The 19,766-nt window shown below is 43.7% G+C and overlaps 6 protein-coding genes across 7 annotated transcripts; 3 read left to right on the plus strand and 3 right to left on the minus strand.

The window, feature by feature from the left end:
* The first annotated feature begins 40 nt into the window (after positions 1-40).
* Positions 41-3,020, plus strand: LOC117187752 (serine/threonine-protein kinase hippo-like). Its single transcript, XM_033390560.1, has 2 exons — positions 41-1,458; positions 1,523-3,020. Exons 1-2 carry the CDS (start codon positions 180-182, stop codon positions 2,230-2,232), a joined length of 1,989 nt encoding a protein of 662 aa, XP_033246451.1. The 5' UTR covers positions 41-179; the 3' UTR covers positions 2,233-3,020.
* Positions 2,403-4,953, minus strand: LOC108159338 (rab proteins geranylgeranyltransferase component A). The gene is made up of 3 exons (XM_017292536.2): positions 4,801-4,953; positions 3,622-4,734; positions 2,403-3,558 (listed from the first exon to the last, which is right to left on the minus strand). The coding sequence occupies exons 1-3, from the start codon at positions 4,847-4,849 to the stop codon at positions 3,152-3,154; spliced, it is 1,569 nt and encodes a 522-aa protein (XP_017148025.1). The 5' UTR covers positions 4,850-4,953; the 3' UTR covers positions 2,403-3,151.
* Positions 4,954-5,093: 140 nt separating this feature from the next.
* Positions 5,094-10,143, plus strand: LOC108159336 (WD repeat-containing protein 19). 2 transcript variants are annotated; one of them, XM_017292532.2, is made up of 9 exons: positions 5,094-5,515; positions 5,580-6,305; positions 6,372-6,987; positions 7,052-7,628; positions 7,696-7,978; positions 8,046-8,226; positions 8,288-9,371; positions 9,428-9,797; positions 9,853-10,143. In XM_017292532.2, the coding sequence occupies exons 1-9, from the start codon at positions 5,355-5,357 to the stop codon at positions 9,956-9,958; spliced, it is 4,104 nt and encodes a 1,367-aa protein (XP_017148021.1). In that variant the 5' UTR covers positions 5,094-5,354; the 3' UTR covers positions 9,959-10,143. The 2 variants fall into 2 exon arrangements, with proteins under 2 accessions (XP_017148021.1, XP_017148022.1); XM_017292533.2 differs by having other exon boundaries at positions 6,375-6,987.
* Positions 10,144-13,386: 3,243 nt separating this feature from the next.
* Positions 13,387-14,180, minus strand: LOC108158301. The gene is made up of 2 exons (XM_017290542.2): positions 14,040-14,180; positions 13,387-13,964 (listed from the first exon to the last, which is right to left on the minus strand). Exons 1-2 carry the CDS (start codon positions 14,049-14,051, stop codon positions 13,584-13,586), a joined length of 393 nt encoding a protein of 130 aa, XP_017146031.1. The 5' UTR covers positions 14,052-14,180; the 3' UTR covers positions 13,387-13,583.
* Positions 14,181-17,401: 3,221 nt separating this feature from the next.
* LOC108160855 (39S ribosomal protein L52, mitochondrial) lies at positions 17,402-18,069 on the minus strand. Its single transcript, XM_017295117.2, has 3 exons — positions 17,941-18,069; positions 17,726-17,874; positions 17,402-17,669 (listed from the first exon to the last, which is right to left on the minus strand). Exons 1-3 carry the CDS (start codon positions 18,032-18,034, stop codon positions 17,481-17,483), a joined length of 432 nt encoding a protein of 143 aa, XP_017150606.1. The 5' UTR covers positions 18,035-18,069; the 3' UTR covers positions 17,402-17,480.
* A 778-nt stretch (positions 18,070-18,847) lies between these two features.
* LOC108160547 (uncharacterized protein RAB5IF homolog) lies at positions 18,848-19,756 on the plus strand. The gene is made up of 3 exons (XM_017294614.2): positions 18,848-19,018; positions 19,101-19,204; positions 19,269-19,756. Exons 1-3 carry the CDS (start codon positions 18,908-18,910, stop codon positions 19,462-19,464), a joined length of 411 nt encoding a protein of 136 aa, XP_017150103.1. The 5' UTR covers positions 18,848-18,907; the 3' UTR covers positions 19,465-19,756.
* The last annotated feature ends 10 nt before the right edge of the window (positions 19,757-19,766 follow it).

The raw sequence follows: 19,766 nt of genomic DNA on the forward strand, positions 1-19,766 counted from the left end.
GGTATATTTTTAAAATGAGGCGGTATATTTTGGTATTTTTCTGAGGCCGATAAATTCGATGAAGGCACAAAGGAACAAATGTGAAAAATTGTCGCTTTAAATTGGCAATTATATATTTAAGTGAAATAGATATATACGCGCAGATATATGTGCTTGTGTGGCTGAGACTGAAGATAACAATGGCCGGTAACATGTCTTCCAGTTCGAATGGGGAGTTAAAGAAACTTTCGGAGGAAAGTTTACTACAGCCCCCGGAAAAGGTTTTCGATATTATGTACAAACTGGGCGAGGGAAGTTACGGGTCCGTCTATAAGGCGCTCCACAAAGAGAGCTGCTCCATTGTGGCCATTAAGCTGGTGCCGGTGGAGTCCGACCTGCACGAGATCATAAAGGAGATATCAATTATGCAACAGTGCGATTCTCCGTACGTGGTTCGCTACTACGGGTCTTACTTTAAGCAGTACGATTTGTGGATATGCATGGAATACTGCGGGGCGGGCAGCGTTTCCGACATAATGCGCCTCCGCAAGAAAACGCTGACAGAGGACGAGATAGCCACCATAATGTCGGACACGCTCAAAGGCCTGGTCTATCTGCATCTGCGCCGGAAAATACATCGAGATATCAAGGCTGCCAACATACTGCTCAACACGGAAGGCTATGCCAAGCTGGCCGACTTTGGTGTGGCTGGCCAGCTTACAGACACGATGGCCAAGCGGAACACGGTCATAGGAACTCCCTTCTGGATGGCCCCCGAGGTTATTGAGGAGATTGGCTACGATTGTGTAGCGGATATTTGGTCCCTTGGCATCACAGCCCTTGAAATGGCTGAGGGAAAGCCCCCCTACGGTGATATACATCCCATGCGAGCTATTTTTATGATACCTCAGAAGCCACCACCCTCGTTTCGGGAACCAGACAGATGGAGCACTGAATTTATTGACTTTGTAAGCAAATGCCTGGTGAAGGCTCCCGATGAACGTGCCACAGCTACAGAGTTACTGGAGCATGAATTCATCCGCAATGCCAAGCACCGTACCATATTGAAGACCATGCTGGAGGAGACCTGTGCCATTCGAGAACAACAGCGGGCCAATCGGGCTGCTGGCGGAGTGTTGGCCTCCAGTCAGGCCAAGAGTCTTGCCACACAGGAGAACAGTATGCTACACAACATGCAAGAGGAAGAAACAGAGTTCAACGGCACGGGCAAGACCTTCATTGATGATCCTGGCACGCTGGTACCTGAAAAATTCGGTGAATATCAGCAAAGCTCCGCTTCAGATGCAACCATGATATCGCATCCGGAGCCAGACTTTGACGAAGGCACCTTGGGACCGGGTGGCGTACGAGGTTTGAGCAGGGCAACGGCAACCGGCGCGACTGCTGCGTCTGCATCATCACCTCTGGATGTACCAGCAGTCGATAGTGGTACGATGGTGGAGCTGGAGTCAAACTTGGGTAAGGGAAAACCTAAGACTAATAACAAAAACACAAACTCTAAAAACATTTAATTGCTTTTCAGGCACAATGGTGATTAACTCTGACTCGGACGATTCGACAACAGCTAAGCGCAATGACGATCAGAAACCTCGCAACCGGTATCGTCCTCAGTTCCTGGAGCATTTCGAACGTAAAAATGGGGGCGATGGACGGGGCGACGACAAGTCGGCGGCTACAGAGTATTCCCCTGCGGCAGCCGAGCAGCAGCAGCAGCAGCAACAACAGGAGGAGCAGCATCTGGCCAGTGGAGCCAACGATTTAAACAACTGGGAGCACAACATGGAAATGCAGTTCCAGCAGATATCCGCAATCAATCAGTACGGGATACAGCAACACCAGCAGCACCAGCAGCAGCATGTACTCATGGCCTATCCACTGATGAATGATCAGCTCATTGCCATCAACAATCAACAGAATCTTCTGCGCAACAATGCCACGCCCCTCGCTCAGCAGGGACACCCGGCTGTGGCTGCAGCTCAACCGCCGCCCGCATATCAGAATCAACATATGTACGCGCAATCGCACGCATATGTGGAGGGTGAATTTGAGTTCCTTAAGTTTCTTACCTTCGACGATCTAAATCAGCGTCTTAGCAACATTGACCACGAAATGGAGCTGGAGATTGAGCAGTTGAATAAGAAATACAATGCCAAGCGGCAGCCCATTGTGGATGCCATGAATGCAAAGCGCAAACGCCAGCAGAATATCAATAATAATCTGATTAAGATATAGAAAAATCGACTCACAACTTTGCAAGGCAACTGAAAATAGATTTTTAACTCACAACACCCTTTGCATTGGGGGGAATTCAACGGAAGTGTGCTCGAGCTGCTGAAGCAGGTTCTTTCTTCCATATTGATCATTCAATACAGTGTAGAGGGCGCGAAACAAAACGCAAGATATAAAAACAAAAGCTTTATTGTAAAATGCAGTGAAAACAGGAAAGAAATGTGGTTATAAACGTCGTCGGAAAAACATACAACATACATACATATATTAAATAACGCACGAACACTTATTTCCTCCTTTTTCCGTATTGATTTTGTTCAAAATTTTAGTTTTTGTTTCGTTTCATAATTTATATGATTTCGGACTTCATCTATCTTCCAACGAACACATTCTCGAATTAATAAGATATTTTTGCATCTCGCAGCTGCCTGCACTATCTACTGCCTAAGTCCACTCCAAATTGATAAGACTCCATAAAATGTTTTTCCCGGTTAACTACTATTAACCTTAATCTCTTCCTATATTTTATACTTTTACTTGTGTCTTCGTGCGAACACAAACACACACACACACAGAAACCCGTCAAGCAATAAATATAAATAAATACGTTTTTACAACGCATAAAAATGAATATTTTTCGAAGGTATACATATTTATCAAAGCAAAATGCACTGAAGCACTCACATTTATATATATACTAGTACTTTTAGATCTTATAACTAATTTACCTAATAAATATATCGTAATATATGCAAAAAAGCTTATCAATACAAATACCTTTGTATAATATACCTATTCTTTCTTTCTTATTAACGTTAAAACCTTACAGTCCACATTCAAGTCGTTGTGCTTTGATAATGTTTTGATGAAGGTAGATTTAACTATGGTTAAAGCGCAGCTGTCATTCAAATATATACTTTGTCTAGTCTTGTATATCCATTTCTTCAGTCGCCTGTTGCATGTCCTGCAGCTGTGCACGCAAATCGTCCGGCAAACTATGCTCGTTCAAGGCACTTGGATCCTCGCCATCGACGACAATCTCTTCAACATCTGGGGCACGTGGTAAAAATTCCACATCCGTGTAGAGCTTGCCAAAGATGTGACGGGCATTGGCAATGGCATCATAATAGTCCATCTCGTAGCTAGGCGCGTCTGTATAGTAAACGATATCATCCGCGCCACCTTTATCCGGTTGTGATTGCGCAGTAAGCGTAAAGTATGAACTGAATATGATTTCTGGATCGGCGTACTGGAAAAGCTGCAATGTAAATATCCTTAGATCGGCCTCAGGATCATCCGAAATAGCGGGCGTAGTCAGATGGAAGAGGTCTGCAATTGATTTGAGTATAAGAATTAGTTATACTTTTAGTTAGGTTTGCGATTGGTTCTTACACAATCCCTTCGGGCAAGCTCCAGAATAGTGCGAGAGCTGGATGAAGATGGCCTCCCGCGCTCCTTCGTTGTCCATCAGACGGAGGATATTAACACCACCGCCACCTTTATTCAGCACGTCGTTGCCCAAAGGAGTGGAGGATAGAAACAAGCCGCGAGATAGATGAGGTCGCATCACGTAGTCGCGCGATGCTGGCAGATATCTAGGAGCAGAAACCACATGTTTCGCGCGGAACGTTGTTCCAGCGCTGCTTATCAAAACTTCATTCGAGTTGGCGTCCACGCTACAGTCATCCACAGATCGTTTCAAGCAATAAATGCCCCCGTATACAGCACACTGACGACAGAAGCTCTGAGGAAATTCCCCACACCCGTACATGGGATAAAGAAAGGGCGTGTTGCCATAACGACCGAGGCTGCGTAGAAATCGTTGAGTGCGCAGCATTCCCTCCTCAAAGCTAGTGTCAGGACCACACATGGCAATGGCCTGCATCACGCATGAGGCAATCTTCTCGGTCACACGCTGGGCCTTCAGATAGTCGAAAAACGTTCTGCCCCGGAAGGCCAGAGTATCCTCGTTGCACTTGTCCTCGCCGTAGTCATTGCACGCGTTCATAAATTTCATCAGCAATCGCTTCTCCACTATAGTCAACGACTTCGTATTAAAGATATCACTGCGCGAACAGGGTACCGAAACGATCGTTCCGTTTTGATGCATACACACATTATCCACGGCACGGAATTCCGTATAACGACAAATGTTGGACGTGATAAGCAGCTGCACCAGCTCTCCAGCGGAGTAGAGAACACGTGGGCAGAGATCAATGCAGAATCGACGCGACATGGCCAGCACTGTCTCCCGGGTCCATGGCTGCATAGTCTCTACTTTCATCTCTTCCGTTTCTGACGTGGGAGTGGCAGCAGATTGCTCGTGCCAGTGGTAGCTTCCATTGCGTAGCGTCGAGTGCGGTGCAGCTTCCCTGGCCAACAGACTTATCAGGTCTTCAACGCCTAATGAACCCCAGACATTACCGTAGTAGTCATTGATGTCCAAATGGAGCACGGACTTGCCCACCCGACTGGCCGCCGCGGCAATGCAAGATTCAGTGAAGCCTGAAAAGGGCGTCCAGACCTGTATGACTCATACGAACTTGAAGCTACAATTGATATCCAGCTTACCTGTGCCTATGACTATTAAGTCAAACTGCTCCGGCAAGTCATCCGCCATTATAAGAGAGAGCTTGTCGAGGATCAAATTAACCGCAAGGATAAGAAAAACACGAAATATCAAAATTTTTTGTCGTTGGTAATTCCAAACATCTGCTTAGAGATGGACAATTATTCGATATCCGTCGAGGCAGTGCTGGCTAATCCGGCACTAAACAGCTGTTTATATTTAAAATATTTAAAATTTAATTTGCACAGTTTTTTGGCACTAACACTTACAATTTGAAATACAATGAAGTACTTAAAAAAAATATAATAAACTCAAGACAGAGTATCATAATGATGCGTGTTTCGCCGATTACTATTTCATGCAAAACCTGTACCTGTAAAATCAACAGGTGCACGAAAATGACAGGTAGCGCAGATACACATACGCACACGCGCTTGTAGTGGTGACTGTGTTCGTATCATAGCAACGGGAAAACCGTAAACAAAAGCCGGAAAATTTTAGATCACAGAATGAGTGCTTCTTCGGTATAGAAAATACGCTGTCTTTAAGTAAGGTAATGTCGTTCGAGAAGATACTCTACAAGTACGAGGAACCGCACGGAATCGGGGACGTCTACTTCATTTGGCAAAAGGCTTTGCTTGCGACTACAGGTACAGATGGATCTGTGGCGCTGTACAATCGCCAGGGACAACTGGTGCAGCGCATTATCCTAGCAGGGTAAGCCCAGCCCCCATAAGTTGTACTCAAAATATATTTATCTGCCTCAAAATTGTTCCATCAGGCTCTGTTCAGGATTTGCATGGGACAATGAGGGGGATCTGCTGGGAATCATCACAAGCGGCTCCCCGAACATTACTCTCTGGGACTATGGCACGCAGGAAAAGATCAGCGTTGAAACTGGACTGCGAGATCCTCTCACGTGCATTTTGTGGTCAAAACAGCAACAGTTGCTGGCCGTAGGCACGGGGCGAGGAAACTTGGCGATCTACAATCCCCGCAGTGGAAAGCGTCCAACCCCGGTTCTAGGTAAGCACAGCAAGCGAATAACCTGCGGCGCCTGGTCGGCACAGAATCTTCTCGCGCTTGGATCGGAGGACAAAAGTTTTTCGCTGAGCAACGAGGATGGCGACACCGTGCGTGTGGTCCAGCTGCGGGATGCACCTACCGATATGTATTTCGCGGAAATGGCAAATGATGATCGGATAGCTGGGGACAATGCAATCAGCATGATCATTGGAAAACGGACCTTGTTCCTCTACTACTTACCAGACCCGGAAAATCCCACAGAACTGGGATTTCAGAGTCGCTACGGCTCACTCCTTCAGCACAAATGGTTCGGAGACGGCTATATATTGCTGGGGTTCTCCAACGGACATGTGGTGGCCATTTCCACGCACCCCAAAGACGTGGGACAGGAGCTTTGGCAGGTTAAGAATCATAAGGACACGTTGACCGGTTTGGCCTATTGCCCCACATTAGATATCGTGGCCTCTTGTGGAGATGACAGGTAAGTAAATGACTGATGTAAATGGCCAAATGTTGATATTAATTCCATCCTACGATCGTCTGCCAGCAGCATAAAAATACACTCGATTACAAACCTGCAAGAAACCGAGCGCATCATCACTGTACCAGATCATGCTGGCGTCCAAATGATCGACTGGTCACCGGATGGTCAACTGCTGGCAGTAACAACGAATAGTGGTACCGTCTATATCTATGTAACCAAGCTCCCTCAAATATTTGCCGTCTCCGCACCCCGGATCGTTATGCTCAGCAGTCTGGCAGAGGTTTCCATTTATGTATATGCGCCGGATAAGTCCAAGCCACTGCCCTTTCGATTGCCCCTGGAGGGAGAACCTACTTTTATAGCTATTGGCCCGTATAACTTTGCTGCTGGCATCGACAAGCATGTTTGGTTCTACGCTCTGGGAAGGACCCTGGGCGAAGAGCCCCGTCCGATGAGTGAGCGGGACTTCCCACGGAATGTGTCAAGTATGAAGATGAATGCTGAGTACTGTGCAGCCCTTTGTCCGCCTCAGTTGATCCTGCAGGCTATTACTGCAGACAATCCCAATTGCAAGGACAAGCTACAGGCCACTTTTCCCAGCGCCCTCCCAAACATGCCCAACGATGCAGTGATCACGTGTTTTGCTTTGAGTCAGGAACTGTTGGTATTTGCAACTGATGTGAGTGTTGATCCTGGTCAGGTACTCGTATTACATTACAGCCGTATTGTATTGTCTCTTTTAGATTGGCCACCTAGTATTCTACTCTCTTGAAAAATGGGACAGTTGTACAATCTACCGTCATAGCATGGGTATTCGCCAGATGTTTATGGACATTGAAGGAACTAAGATTATTTTCATTGACGATCATGCTCAAGGACATCTGTTTCTACCCGCGCTGGATGAAGCCTTGCTCATACCGGACATTCCGAAGCAGTGCCTCGGCTGCCTTTGGGATCTCACGCAGCCGAATATTTTCATTAGCTACGATGCAAAAATTGTGAGCACCCACGTATTTGTTCGCCATTCCGTGCAGGGCACACATACACTCAAGGTGGGCGAGTCCAAGCTAAATCCTGGGCAATGGCCGCTGCTACTCTGCGGCGGCGAAATGGCTCTCCACGTGGATGGCGGACAGTATGCCACGCAATCCCTCAGCACCCATATGGTGAATCCCAGCAACAGCCAGACTGCGAACCTCCAACTGCTTCTACGCCTCAGGAACTATGACGAGGCCTACAAGCTGTGCGAGCAGATGAACTTGAGTAGTGCATGGCGAGAGTTTGGCGAACAGGCCACTTCCGATCTAGAGCCGGATATTGGTAATATTACAACTTCTCATCATTCCCATAACATCCTGTTGTTCATCGACATCCGATTATTCATTAGCTATTCGGGCCTATCGACAATTGGGTGACGCTGCTCTGGTAAATGCGTTGGGTGAGCTCCGATATGTGGAGGACCTGGACATGCTGATCGGGTGCTGCTGCACGATTTTGGCCCAGTACGAGCAGGCCAAGGAACATATGCTCAAGGGTGTTTATACAAGGGCAGCCTTGGAACTGTGTAGAGACCTCCTCCAATGGGATCAGGCTCTTCTTCTGGCGCACAAGCATGACCCGCAAGAAGTTCCCTACATAGCGAGAGAATACGCCCAGCAGCTGGAATTCACGTATGATATATATCCGTATAAGAACAATCAAAGGTCATGATTTTCATGTTTAAACTTTGCTTTAAAGTGGTAACTATGCGGATGCCCTATATCACTACGAGAAGGGTTACAAGGAGGATTTAATCAACGACAAGGATGCTGAGCAGTCCGCTACGATGGAAAGCACACCTGAGTTCCAGGATCATGTACGCCTCTGCAAGATGGGCATTGCCCGAACTTCAATACGTGCCGGGGATTTTCGACGAGGCGTAAGACATTTGATTTATCTGAGAATCTGGACAAAAAGTGTATTTAAATCTCCTTGAATAGATTCAATATGCCGTAGAGCTCATGGATAAGCAACTCCTCTTCGACTGTGCGGAGTTATTGGCTACGGTCGGACATCTGACAGAGGCTGCGGGACTCTATGAACGTGGAGGGTTTTATGATGAGGCCTGTGGCCACTACATAGCCCTGAAGATGTGGCATAAGGCCAACAATGTACTTTCCAAGGTGAAGAGTAGCAAATTGCATGCATCCTATGCCAGGGCCAAAGAGAGTGACGGCCATTTCGAAGAAGCAATACGGTGTTATCGCATTGCCGGAGACTTGGATGCTTGCGTTAGGATATACCTTGATCATTTGTGTGATCCTCATGCAGCCTCAGAAATTGTTTTAGAATCACGATCAATGGACGCGGCAAAACTGCTGGCCAAGTTCTACCAGAAGATTGGAGATATTGAACAGGCTCTTCAGTTTCTCGTTATCTGTGGCTGTGTGGAGGAAGCCTTTGCTCTTGCCCAGCGCCACAACAAGCTGCGCCGGCATGGCGAACTCCTGGAACGCTATGAAAATGCGAAATCCTCCGACTATCTGGCCTTGGCTCACTACTTCGAAAGTGAGAAATATACATTGCAGGCTGGAAAGTATTACTTCTTGGCACGTGAGTTTACCAAGTCCTTGAGACTTCTGCTGAAAGCCTCTGCTTTCAACAATGAGGAGCAGCTAGCTCTCTCCCTGGCAATCGACTGTGTGGCTACATCGAACAACGAGCAGCTGGCCTCGCAACTCATCGAGTTTCTCTTGGGTGAGTTGGATGGTGTTCCCAAGGATCCACGCTACCTGTTCCGCTTGTATATGGCTCGAAAGCACTATAAAGATGCGGCCAAGACGGCCGTGATAATTGCCAATCAAGAGCAGATCGCCGGAAACTACAAATCCGCTAGGGACCTCCTTTATTCGATGTACCAGGAACTTCGCCGCAACAACCTATCTGTATCGGCCGAAATGCGTCACAATTTGATCCTGCTCCACCGTTACACGCTGGTCCGTATACATGTGAAGCTGGGTAATCATCTCCTGGCTGCCAAGCTTCTCGTTCAAGTGGCTTCTTGCATATCCCAGTTTCCAGAGCGTAAGAATGGAGTCAATTGTATTGGGATTTGATTAAAATTTTCATTGCCTTTCCAGACATTATCCCTATTCTCACCTCCACGGTCATTGAGTGTCAGCGGGCAGGTCTCAAGAAGTCTGCGTTCACCTATGCTTCCACGTTGATGCGTCCGGACTACCGCAATCAACTGGATACTCGCTATGCAAAGAAAATTGAATCTGTCGTCCGGAAGGCTCCCAAGGGCATTAAGCAGTTGCGGGATGAGATAGACGATGAGACCATGGAGTGTCCCATATGCGACTCCAACTTGGCAAATATGGAAGTGACGTGCTACAGCTGTAAGACTACGCTACCCATCTGCATAGCTACGGGTCAGCACATCATCAAAACGCTCATGACCTCCTGCCCGCAATGCGATTTTCTCTGCTTTCGTGCCGAGATGGAAAAGTGAGTATAAACTGTTGAAAAGGTCAAGTGTGGATTATTATACTTCTTCTTTCAGAATACTCTCAGAGAATGGCGAGTGTCCCATGTGCGGGGAGCAAGTGGCCCCCGAGCAACTGCTGGACGTGGAAGACATACGTCCATACATCCTGGCCGCATCTTAAGACCGAAGGACTATATATAGGAATTGAAAAAACGAATAGACTGCACAACACCACAGAACACCAAATAATAGATATAAGTTTCAAGCACAAATCCCACTTTATAAATCACAAGACTAATCGTTTGCAAATAAATAAACAGCCTTGCTGCAAGAAAATATTTCGCTGTTGAACTACAGCCAAGACAATTAACAAGTTTTTATCCATTTTCATAAAAGAAAGAAAAAATCTTCCGCACAAAAACTTTGTCTCAAAAACTCAACAATGGGATTTCAGATTAGGACACTGGCAGACAGAAATCAGCAACAAGCAGCTTTAGAATGAAAAATGCGTTGCATACTTTTGGGCGCGCACACACAGATAATTTAATAAACAACATTTTTTTTAAACCAGCGACTGTCCTTTTTCTTATTTCTGTTCGCCTGGTATCGTATAACTATTATTATAATTGTTATTCTTGATTTTTATCGTATAACTATTATTATAATTGTTATTCTTGATTTTTATTGAATAACTATTATTATAATTGTTATTCTTGATTTTTATTGAATAACTATTATTATTATTGTTATTCTTGATTTTTATCGTATAACTATTATTATAATTGTTATTCTTGACTTTTATTGAATAACTATTATTATAATTGTTATTCTTGATTTTTATTGAATAACTATTATTATAATTGTTATTCTTGATTTTTATTGAATATCTATTATTATAATTTTTATTCTTGCTTTTTATCGTATAACTATTATTATAATTGTTATTCTTGATTTTTATCGTATAACTATTATTATAATTGTTATTCTTGATTTTTATTGAATAACTATTATTATAATTGTTATTCTTGATTTTTATCGTATAACTATTAGTATAATTGTTATTCTTGATTTTTATCGTATAACTATTATTATAATTGTTATTCTTGATTTTTATTGAATAACTTTTATTATAATTGTTATTCTTGATTTGTATCGAATAACTATTATTATAATTGTTATTCTTGATTTTTATAGCATAACTATTATTATAACGCCAGAACAACTTCATCGAGTGGTCAACTTCGCGCTTGATGCAATGGAGCAAAAAATGTATTCGGTAGCTGTGTTTATGGACATTCAACAAGCGTTTGACAGGGTGTGGCATGATGGCCTCCTCTTTAAGCTGAGAAACATATTGCCGCCGCAGCTATTCCAGCTGGTGAGTAGCTTTCTAATGGACAGAAGTTTTAGAGTTGTTGTAAATGGAGCAAAATCATCGAAGCGCCCAATCTGTGCAGGCGTCCCACAAGGCAGCGTTCTTGGACCAACGTTATGCCCTCCTCAAGGGTAATAACTGGGTTGGACGAGGACGATGTGTTGATAGCAACCTACGCGGATGACACTGCAGTGCTGACCAGAAGTCCAAGCATAAATCTAGCTACGGAAGCTCTGCAACAATATGTGAGCAGCTTTGAGGTCTGGGCTCAGAAATGGAACATAGGCATCAACAGCAGCAAATGTGCTAATGTTACTTTTGCTACGAGAAAACTTTCTTGCGGAGGCATTTATATGCTGGGCTCCACACTTACGCACAAGAGCTCGTACAAATACCTGGGTGTTGTACTCGACAGGTCACTAAATTTCAAAACCCATACTACCATGGTTCGACAGTCGGTGATGGCGAAAGCGGGAAAGATGGCGTGGCTACTTGCACCAAGAAATAAGCTGTCGCTGTACAGCAAAGTCACGATATACAAGTCCATCCTCAGCCCCATATGGAAATACGCACTTCAAGTTTACGGCATCGCGGCAAAAACCAACTTAAATAAAATTAGAGTTGCTCAGTCAAAAATTCTACGACGAATATGAAATGCTCCATGGTACATACGAAACAGCGACATCGAGAGGGACCTAAAGGTTCCCAAAGTGGGCGATGTTATACAATTACATGCAGCAAGGTACTTGCAACGACTTGGTGGTCACCCTAATGCGCTAGCCAGACGTCTAATTAACCCGCCAAGGAAAAGAAGACTCAAAAGGTGTCATCCACTGGATCTCCCTACTAGATCCCTCCTATAACATCTCGTTAACTTTTTGTAAATATTGTAAATAATGTATGTACCTACTCCATATATGTAACATTAAGTTTATGTATGTATCTCCTGTGATCAATTGTTTTTCCCCTTAAATGTAAAACTAGATTAAGTTGCCACGAAAGGTAGCAGTAAACTTGTTTACAATAAAATACAAATTTTCCACATGAAAAAAAAAAAGGTATCCGAGATCTGAAAATCGAAATTGTGTGATTTAAATAAAACATCCTTAATCAGATGAAGACTTTATTAGGGAGGGACCAACGATCAAGGATATTTTCTGTTTTCTCCATTTTCCTGAAATTCGAAAAATAATCTTGATCCTTTGGTAAGGACTGAAACAAGCCCAGCCATTCATATTTCCCCGATTCTGGGAAACAATGACTTTTCAAAACATAGCATAATAAAATAAATAAACAAGTGGTAAATATTTGAACATATCTTAAACATAACAACAACGAGATCTATCTAAAGTCTAGTAACCTGCGAAGCATCTCCCTTGGTGGCCATAGTCAAAGTCCTTGTAGTCGATGGCCAGGTCGAAGGATGACGATCGGATCTTGCAAGGGGTGCTTGCATTCTGTCCTGCTGGAATACTATTCTGTCTGGCTGGGACAGGACTCGGTCTGTCGCGGACACGCCTCAGTAATGCTTGGATAGGACTCCGGTTGGCGGGATACGACTCGGTTTGTGGCAAGGCTTAGGGTGCATAAGTCATCTGTGAAGGAATATATATCTTATAATATATCCACATATGTATATCCGCTGAAGTCCAGCGTTTGAGTCGGACAGCCGTATTGAGTATCGTTCCGGCCGCCTGAAGGCGCGCGCGCCATTTTCCTCAGAAGGAATACAACTTTCGTAATCACTTTTTGACAGATGTGAAACACCATCCATCAAAGATTTAAGATTTGTCAATTGTCTTGGCTGCTGTTCAACAGCAAAATATTTTCTTGAACCAAGATTTATTGAAGCGCCTAAGTGGTCAATTAGCACCAGACTGCCAAATTGGCTAGACATTTGATGTATCATAGAATTATTTCAATAAAAGGAGATCATCAAAATCATTTCCTCATATGAAATACACACCTGGGAGATCAAAAAGAGAGCTACACACTCAACTACTCAGCAACTACTTGAAACGTTGGATCATCTAAGAAATCCAAGGAGGCCCCCTTTTTTCCATTTTCTTAGACCATTATGGTCGACCTGTAAATTACAAGCCAGGTGCACAGGTGCCAATTTCATTCTATATATAAATGCAATTAATTGAGCTTTCACGATTCCAGTTCGTGTGTTCGATATTTTTGGTGGCGATATTATTTATAATCAATTTGGTGAACCATTTATTGATGGAGACTTGGGAATTTTAGATATAAATATAATTTGGTTTGGGTATATATTTAGATAGGTAAATGTATAATATTTAACATTATTAGGTACTTTTTGGTGAGGAAGGCACTCGACTATACAATAATTATTCCCTAGTCTAATGCATAACGATCATCATCTTCAGTCTGTACTCTCACATCCGGTTTGGAGCAGGACCGTCGTTTAGCCAAAGAAGTTGGGGACGAACAGCTTCTTGCGCTTGGTGCGGGTCTCTCTGACGCGAACGAGCGGAGTGAATCTCACATTGGAGGACAGATCACCAACCTGTTGGTTGGCATCTTGGCGACGGGTGTAGGGTCTTGTCCCGGTGGAGACGGGCGCAATGTAACCGTCATCCACATAGTAGTAGCCAGGATTGAGCTTCTTCAGGCGGTTCTCTGTCAGGGGCTTGCCATAGGAGAGGGCGTAGGAGTTGCCCGTGTCATAGCGATCGGTGTCATAGTTCTCGTAGCTATCCAGGTCATAGTATGTGGGCTTGGCGCTGCACTGTGACAGTTTGCAGGCGATGATGCTGAGCAGGAGACAGGCCCATGTATACAGTTGCTATAGAGAGATGGGGAGAGTTTGGAGTTAGTCGGGTTGGCTGGAGATGGCTGTGGCGCGGTAGCGGATGCTTACCTTAAGATCCATTGTGGGGTTTGAACTGGTATAATCTTTTGAAATCCAAAATTGAGTGTGGTATCCTTTAGGTGTTGGGTGATTGTGTTGCTTGTGGTTGCTTTGCTGTGAGTGCCTTGAACGTCTGTTGAGTTCTGTGGTCATAGCAGTGAAGAACCCTTCCTTTATATACGAATATGCTGCCCTGTTCGCACCCAAATGTGAAAATTTTGCTTCGGGCAGAGCCGATGCTCCAGCTATGACGCAAGTCCGGAGGAAACGCTTGGCGGCTGCGACAAATCGACAATCGACAAACGACACTCGACTTCTCAACTCTCTTTCATTGACCGCCGTCGTCTGGCTTTTGCGCATGCGCCGGCGCTGTGACTTCAATTCGATACGAATCGTTGGGATCATTGGGATGGGCTGTTGTCTTATCACTATGTGATTCATTTGGTCGAAAGGCTCTAATTGCCGGTTGCAATGTTTCGGTTAGCAGGGAACGGGTCCAGTTTGATTCGGAAAACTTTTTACAATGCGGAAAGATACGACACCCAAAATTCCCCCACTGTCTGGCTTTGTCTTTCAAACAAACATATTAATTAAATGCTTTCCAAATGTCTATCGGATTCGAGGTCGGAAAGATACGCTACTGAGATCTGACGGAGTTTCTTAATATATTATATTAATATATTAATTATTTGTTTTCAATACTTTGACGTCAAACCAAAGTCGACAGTGTGCGACCGAGTGTGCGGAAAGATACCTACAGATCAAATAAAATTCCTATGTTGTGTATATATCTTGACTTAGTTTTATTAATTTATTGTTTTTTTGGTTACTTATTTCGGCATCAAGCTAATGTCTAGGGTGAACGAGGCCCAGACGAAAATAAGTAGGTACTTTCAGCAGGTTTTGGATGGTTTTGCGGGACACATGGCGTATGAGTAACTCATATGGGTGTGTACCAGGCGCTGTGGTCGGGAGTGGTCATTTCCGTTTGGTCACATAAAATCCCTATGTTGTGTATATTGCTTGAATTAGTTTTATTAATTTTTCGTTTATTTGGTTACTTATTTTGGCATCAAGCTAGTGTCTAGGGTGAACGAGGCCCAGACGAAAATAACTAGGTAGTTTTAGCTGGTTTTTGATGGTTTTGCGTGACACACGGCGTATGAGTAACATATATGGGTGTGTACCAGGCGCTGTGGTCGGGAGTGGTAATTTTCGTGTGGTCAGGTCACACGCTAAATCTAAATCGAGACATCCTAATATCGTTGTAATATTGCGACGTTCAGAGCTTTTATTATAAATCAGCACAGAGACGCAAATGGAGTTGGCGCCTTCCGAAAATACTCCACTGACTTAAAAATATCCAACCGCAATGCTTCATGCCGCCGCGGCGTGAAAATGTTGCTGACTCAAGTGAGAAATCCAAAATTTTCTGGAAAAATATGAGCATTCAAACGCGGACCGGACTCTAAAAAAATTAGCAAATTTTGTCAGTCTGTGGAAGGGGCCCGAGTCTGAGTCGCAGCTACCAAAAAGGGGGCATGATTTCATAGCTGGGGTACTCATAAATTAATCACGAACACCAAGGAATTGGTCTTCTGTAAACCGTCGTTAAGTAGATGAAATTAGTTCCGGAAAAGACTAATGCTTGGACATAAATTAATTCGCACTTAATTATCTTCAGGTGCTTAGAAGATTTGCTCGAGTCGGTAAATATAAACGTGCTAATTCAATAAATTTATAAACAATTTATATAAATATAATTCCCAAGACGCCTGTCTCAGAGTCAGAACAACATTTTCGTTGTTTTCCCACAACAGTTCTTCTTTTCCCCCTCGCAAAATACCGCGCTGAGTAAATATTTTTGCCAACTCCAACATCAGCAACAGCAGAAAGGTGTTAAAATCGGCAGAGAAAAAGGAAAACATCAGCAATGAAATCGAGTTCAGCTTGCATTACGTATACGCACGATTGGCTGCACTGGCAGTAAGTCAATATGGAGTCGATCAGATTGACTGCTCTGGGAGCACGTTTTTTCCAGCACGCTTTTGTGTCACACCCCCACAGATGCTTGGAAGCTGGTGCAAAATATCAGACGCCCTGGCTAATTTATGCCCGACGTCCGACAAACATTTTGTAGTCAGGTCCGATCATCCACCCTCCAGCTGCTCGGTAAGTTTCCTTAGACTTGACTTCTTTGTTAGATTTCAGTTTTTGAGTGCAGTCCATGTGGCAATGTAAATATCTAAATTTGCCGCCTTCCAGTACTTTAATATTGATTTTGGCACGATTTTCGCCTATTCAATCACTGGTGTGAATTTGTATTACAATGATTTATGGAAAATTTCATGTCTGCCACCTCAGGGATCAATGGATCTGGGCGGATCAGGGATTGAAACTATGAAGTAACCTACAGTTAATAGCTTTCAACCAGTTTCTGGCTGCTAGAAGGTATTACAACTGGCTGCTATGGATATATAAAACCTGACTGCCAGAAAGAGCTGATACTTTCCCAATCCCTCATGGAATGGGTGTTACAGCGTTAGTCAAGTGGAGCACGTTTCTGTGAATTATCTCGAATTATTTCGATCTTGGCCGCAAACAAGACAAACACATTGCCATGAAGTGCAAAATTCTTGGTCTCCTAACCGATTAGTCAAATAGCCAGGAAAACAAGGGAGCCACGGGCAAATATTTAGCTGGTAATCTCTTAGGCACATATTGTGTTTGTATGACTGTGAGAAGCATGTTTGTTATGCCCGGTTAACTCTGTAAGCACGATCTATTGGGTGCTCCAGATGGCTTACGCCGGAAGACGGATCGATGAATAAGGTTTATTCGCTGCTACCTTGTAAACGACCCTCGAGAATCGCTTACAAATAAACAAGTTCACTTCCTTGTTGACAAAAATAGTTTGTGCAGCAACACAAATGTGATAGCGCAAGCCTTTTATTAGCGGCTAACGTGTGAATCGCATCCGATTGAGCGTGCCCTCACGTACAGTCTATTTCCGGCGCAAGGGTTCGGTTGGTTTGGCCACGCTTGTATTACCAGCATGCCATTCGGAAAACCCAGCATCTCTTTCATCTCAACTAAATGCCAGGACACGTTGCCGCAAGTGCGTCACTGGCGTTTTAACACTTCATTATCGAGATATTCCCATCATGCTAACGCCGGCCCGGTGTATCGTACCTTATCCACAACAGGTATCCCACAATATAGAGATGCGTCTCTGCTATTAGTTGCAATTAAATCACGATTAGCAGTGTGTCTAATGAACTGGCGACTGCGCCACGCTTAATACAGTTTGAGGAACGTTTTATAAACGTGTTTTCGGCAAAAATGTGTCCCCACATCACAAGACCAATCAATCAATCGTATAGTTTTGATTTCATTCACTAGGCAACTTAGTATAGCTTATAACAAGTAAGACGCGGAAACAAAATGATGCTACTTTTTCTGCTTCAGCATCAGATGGCCCTTGGGCTTCAATTTGTTCTGGATAATGCGCTGCTTCTCTGTGGCGGCTGCAACTCTCTGGCGTTCGTACCTCTGCTTGGCAAACTCCAGCTCGCCGCTCAGCTCGACGATTTTGGTGGCGATCTCTTGTTGCCTCACCAGGCGTTTTTTCTGGTTGGACTAAAACAATAACCATATTAGTAGGCAGTTCGGATTTCGCAATATCTTATACATACACCCAGTGGCGTCGGTCGTCCGTCAAGGAACGTGTAGTCCGGCAAATTGGTGAGTGGCCCAAATGCATTCGGATTCTCTGGGAGCCCCTTGTCCTCTCTCCACTTCTGGTCAATGGCCAGAGCGGTGGTGACAGCGACATAACGCTGGGCTATTGGGGGAACAGAGTTCACGAATTAATGTGCAACGAGAGTCTGTTTTCTGATACGCAACTCACCAGTGATTCTACCTGAAGTGGCAAGACACAGCTTGGTGATTTGTAGCATTATGTTATTTGTGGAGCAGCGGCAAAACCCGAAAATACGTAACATAACCAAACACTGCAATGTCCCAGGCAATTGAGATGGCAGTGCTTCGATAAATTATATAGTGGTATATTTTGTCAATTTCATCAATCCATTAAATTTCATTTTCAACGTTATATAAAAATCCAATAAAAGCAAGTATTTAAATCAAGTCAATCAAGTAGAAAATTGATTAATCAATCGTATAAAATTGAGTGGGCTTGGCTTAATTTTCTATATAGATAGTATTATTCAACGGAAGAAAGAAAATGAGGAATTGGTTGTTGAGTCTCATTCCATACACAAACATATTGCTAATTCCATGCACACATACCCTGGGGGAAATGAATGTTATAGAATTGTGAATACGTTTGTCTTCCAAGGCTCAGTAGGAATCAGGATCGACATTAATATATACAAGATACTAATAATGTACTCGAATATGTCTAAAGAATATCAATTTGAGAAAAGGTCTTAATAAATTGCGTTTGATCAACATATAAAATTAACAAAATAGGGTATACAAAGGCCTACACGCAACATGTCTTCAAATACCAGCAACATTGCGACTGTTTTTTTGTTGAACTATTTTGTTTAAGCCTTGTTTTAGTCAAAATACAATAAAAACAAGGACTAAAAACTAACCAATTGTGTAGAAAATTTATTCATCAATGGGCTAAATTTATGTGGGCATGGCTAAATATTCTATATAGCTAGTAATATTGAACGGAATATCAAAAACGAGGAATATGTATAACAGAACTTGACTTCGTCAGTATATTTACGGTATGTTTCGGTATATTGCTGAGGGTCGGACGGAATATTTCAGCGATAAATCCGCGGTCACACTGATAGTGATAAAAAAAAATTAATTAACAATAATAATAACTGAAATTCATAATGTCAACCAAAACGAATACTATTGAGCGCCATGGAAACGGTAGCGCTAAATCATCCACACTGAAAGAAATATGCGCGCGCGCCATCACAAAATCCGAATGGGAGGACAAGGTAAGAAACGTCCGGAGCACCGACATGTGCACCAAAGACCGCGTGCAGGCCAGGGCCAGGGTTCATTCTTCGACTTTTGCAGGAGGAATTCCTAGATGTCATCTATTGGTCGCGACAGGTGTTCGGCATTATCCTTGGTGTCATCTGGGGCATTGTGCCGCTCAAAGGCTTCCTGGGTCTTGTGCTGTAAGTGGACCGGACTATAAATAGACTATTCATATTCACATCGAATGCATAAACTTGTCCACAGTTTCGCCGGCATCAGCTGTGGCATTGTCTACCTGTACGCCATCAACTTTCAGAACGTGGACGAGGAAGCGTACGGCGGTGTTTGGGAATTGGTGAAGGAGGGATTCATGACATCGTTTGCCGGATTCTTGGTGACGTGGATCATTTTCTACACGGGACTGCACTACGACTCGATAATGGCAGCAAAGTCCTCATAATGCATTTCCCAGCCACTCGTCGCCGCACTAGAGCAGTAACCAATTCCAGAGTCCAATATCAATACAACTATTCCCGCAGATCCACTTGTGAAGCCAAAATAAGCTAAACCGTTTTGTCCTTTTTTAAACTCAGTGTAGATTGTTAAACTTTAGTGAATTACTATCATGTGTGCATTTGAATGGTGGTCAGCTGTTCTGTATCATCGCCAGACGGAGATTTTTCTGTGAAAGATCCATCCCGGTCATCGGCACTACTTGAGAATCAGAAACAATATATATATTTGTGTATGTATGTATATCTA

The sequence above is a fragment of the Drosophila miranda genome, chromosome 3 (assembly GCF_003369915.1).
Source record: "Drosophila miranda strain MSH22 chromosome 3, D.miranda_PacBio2.1, whole genome shotgun sequence".
In the NCBI taxonomy this organism is placed as follows: Eukaryota; Metazoa; Arthropoda; class Insecta; order Diptera; family Drosophilidae; genus Drosophila; species Drosophila miranda.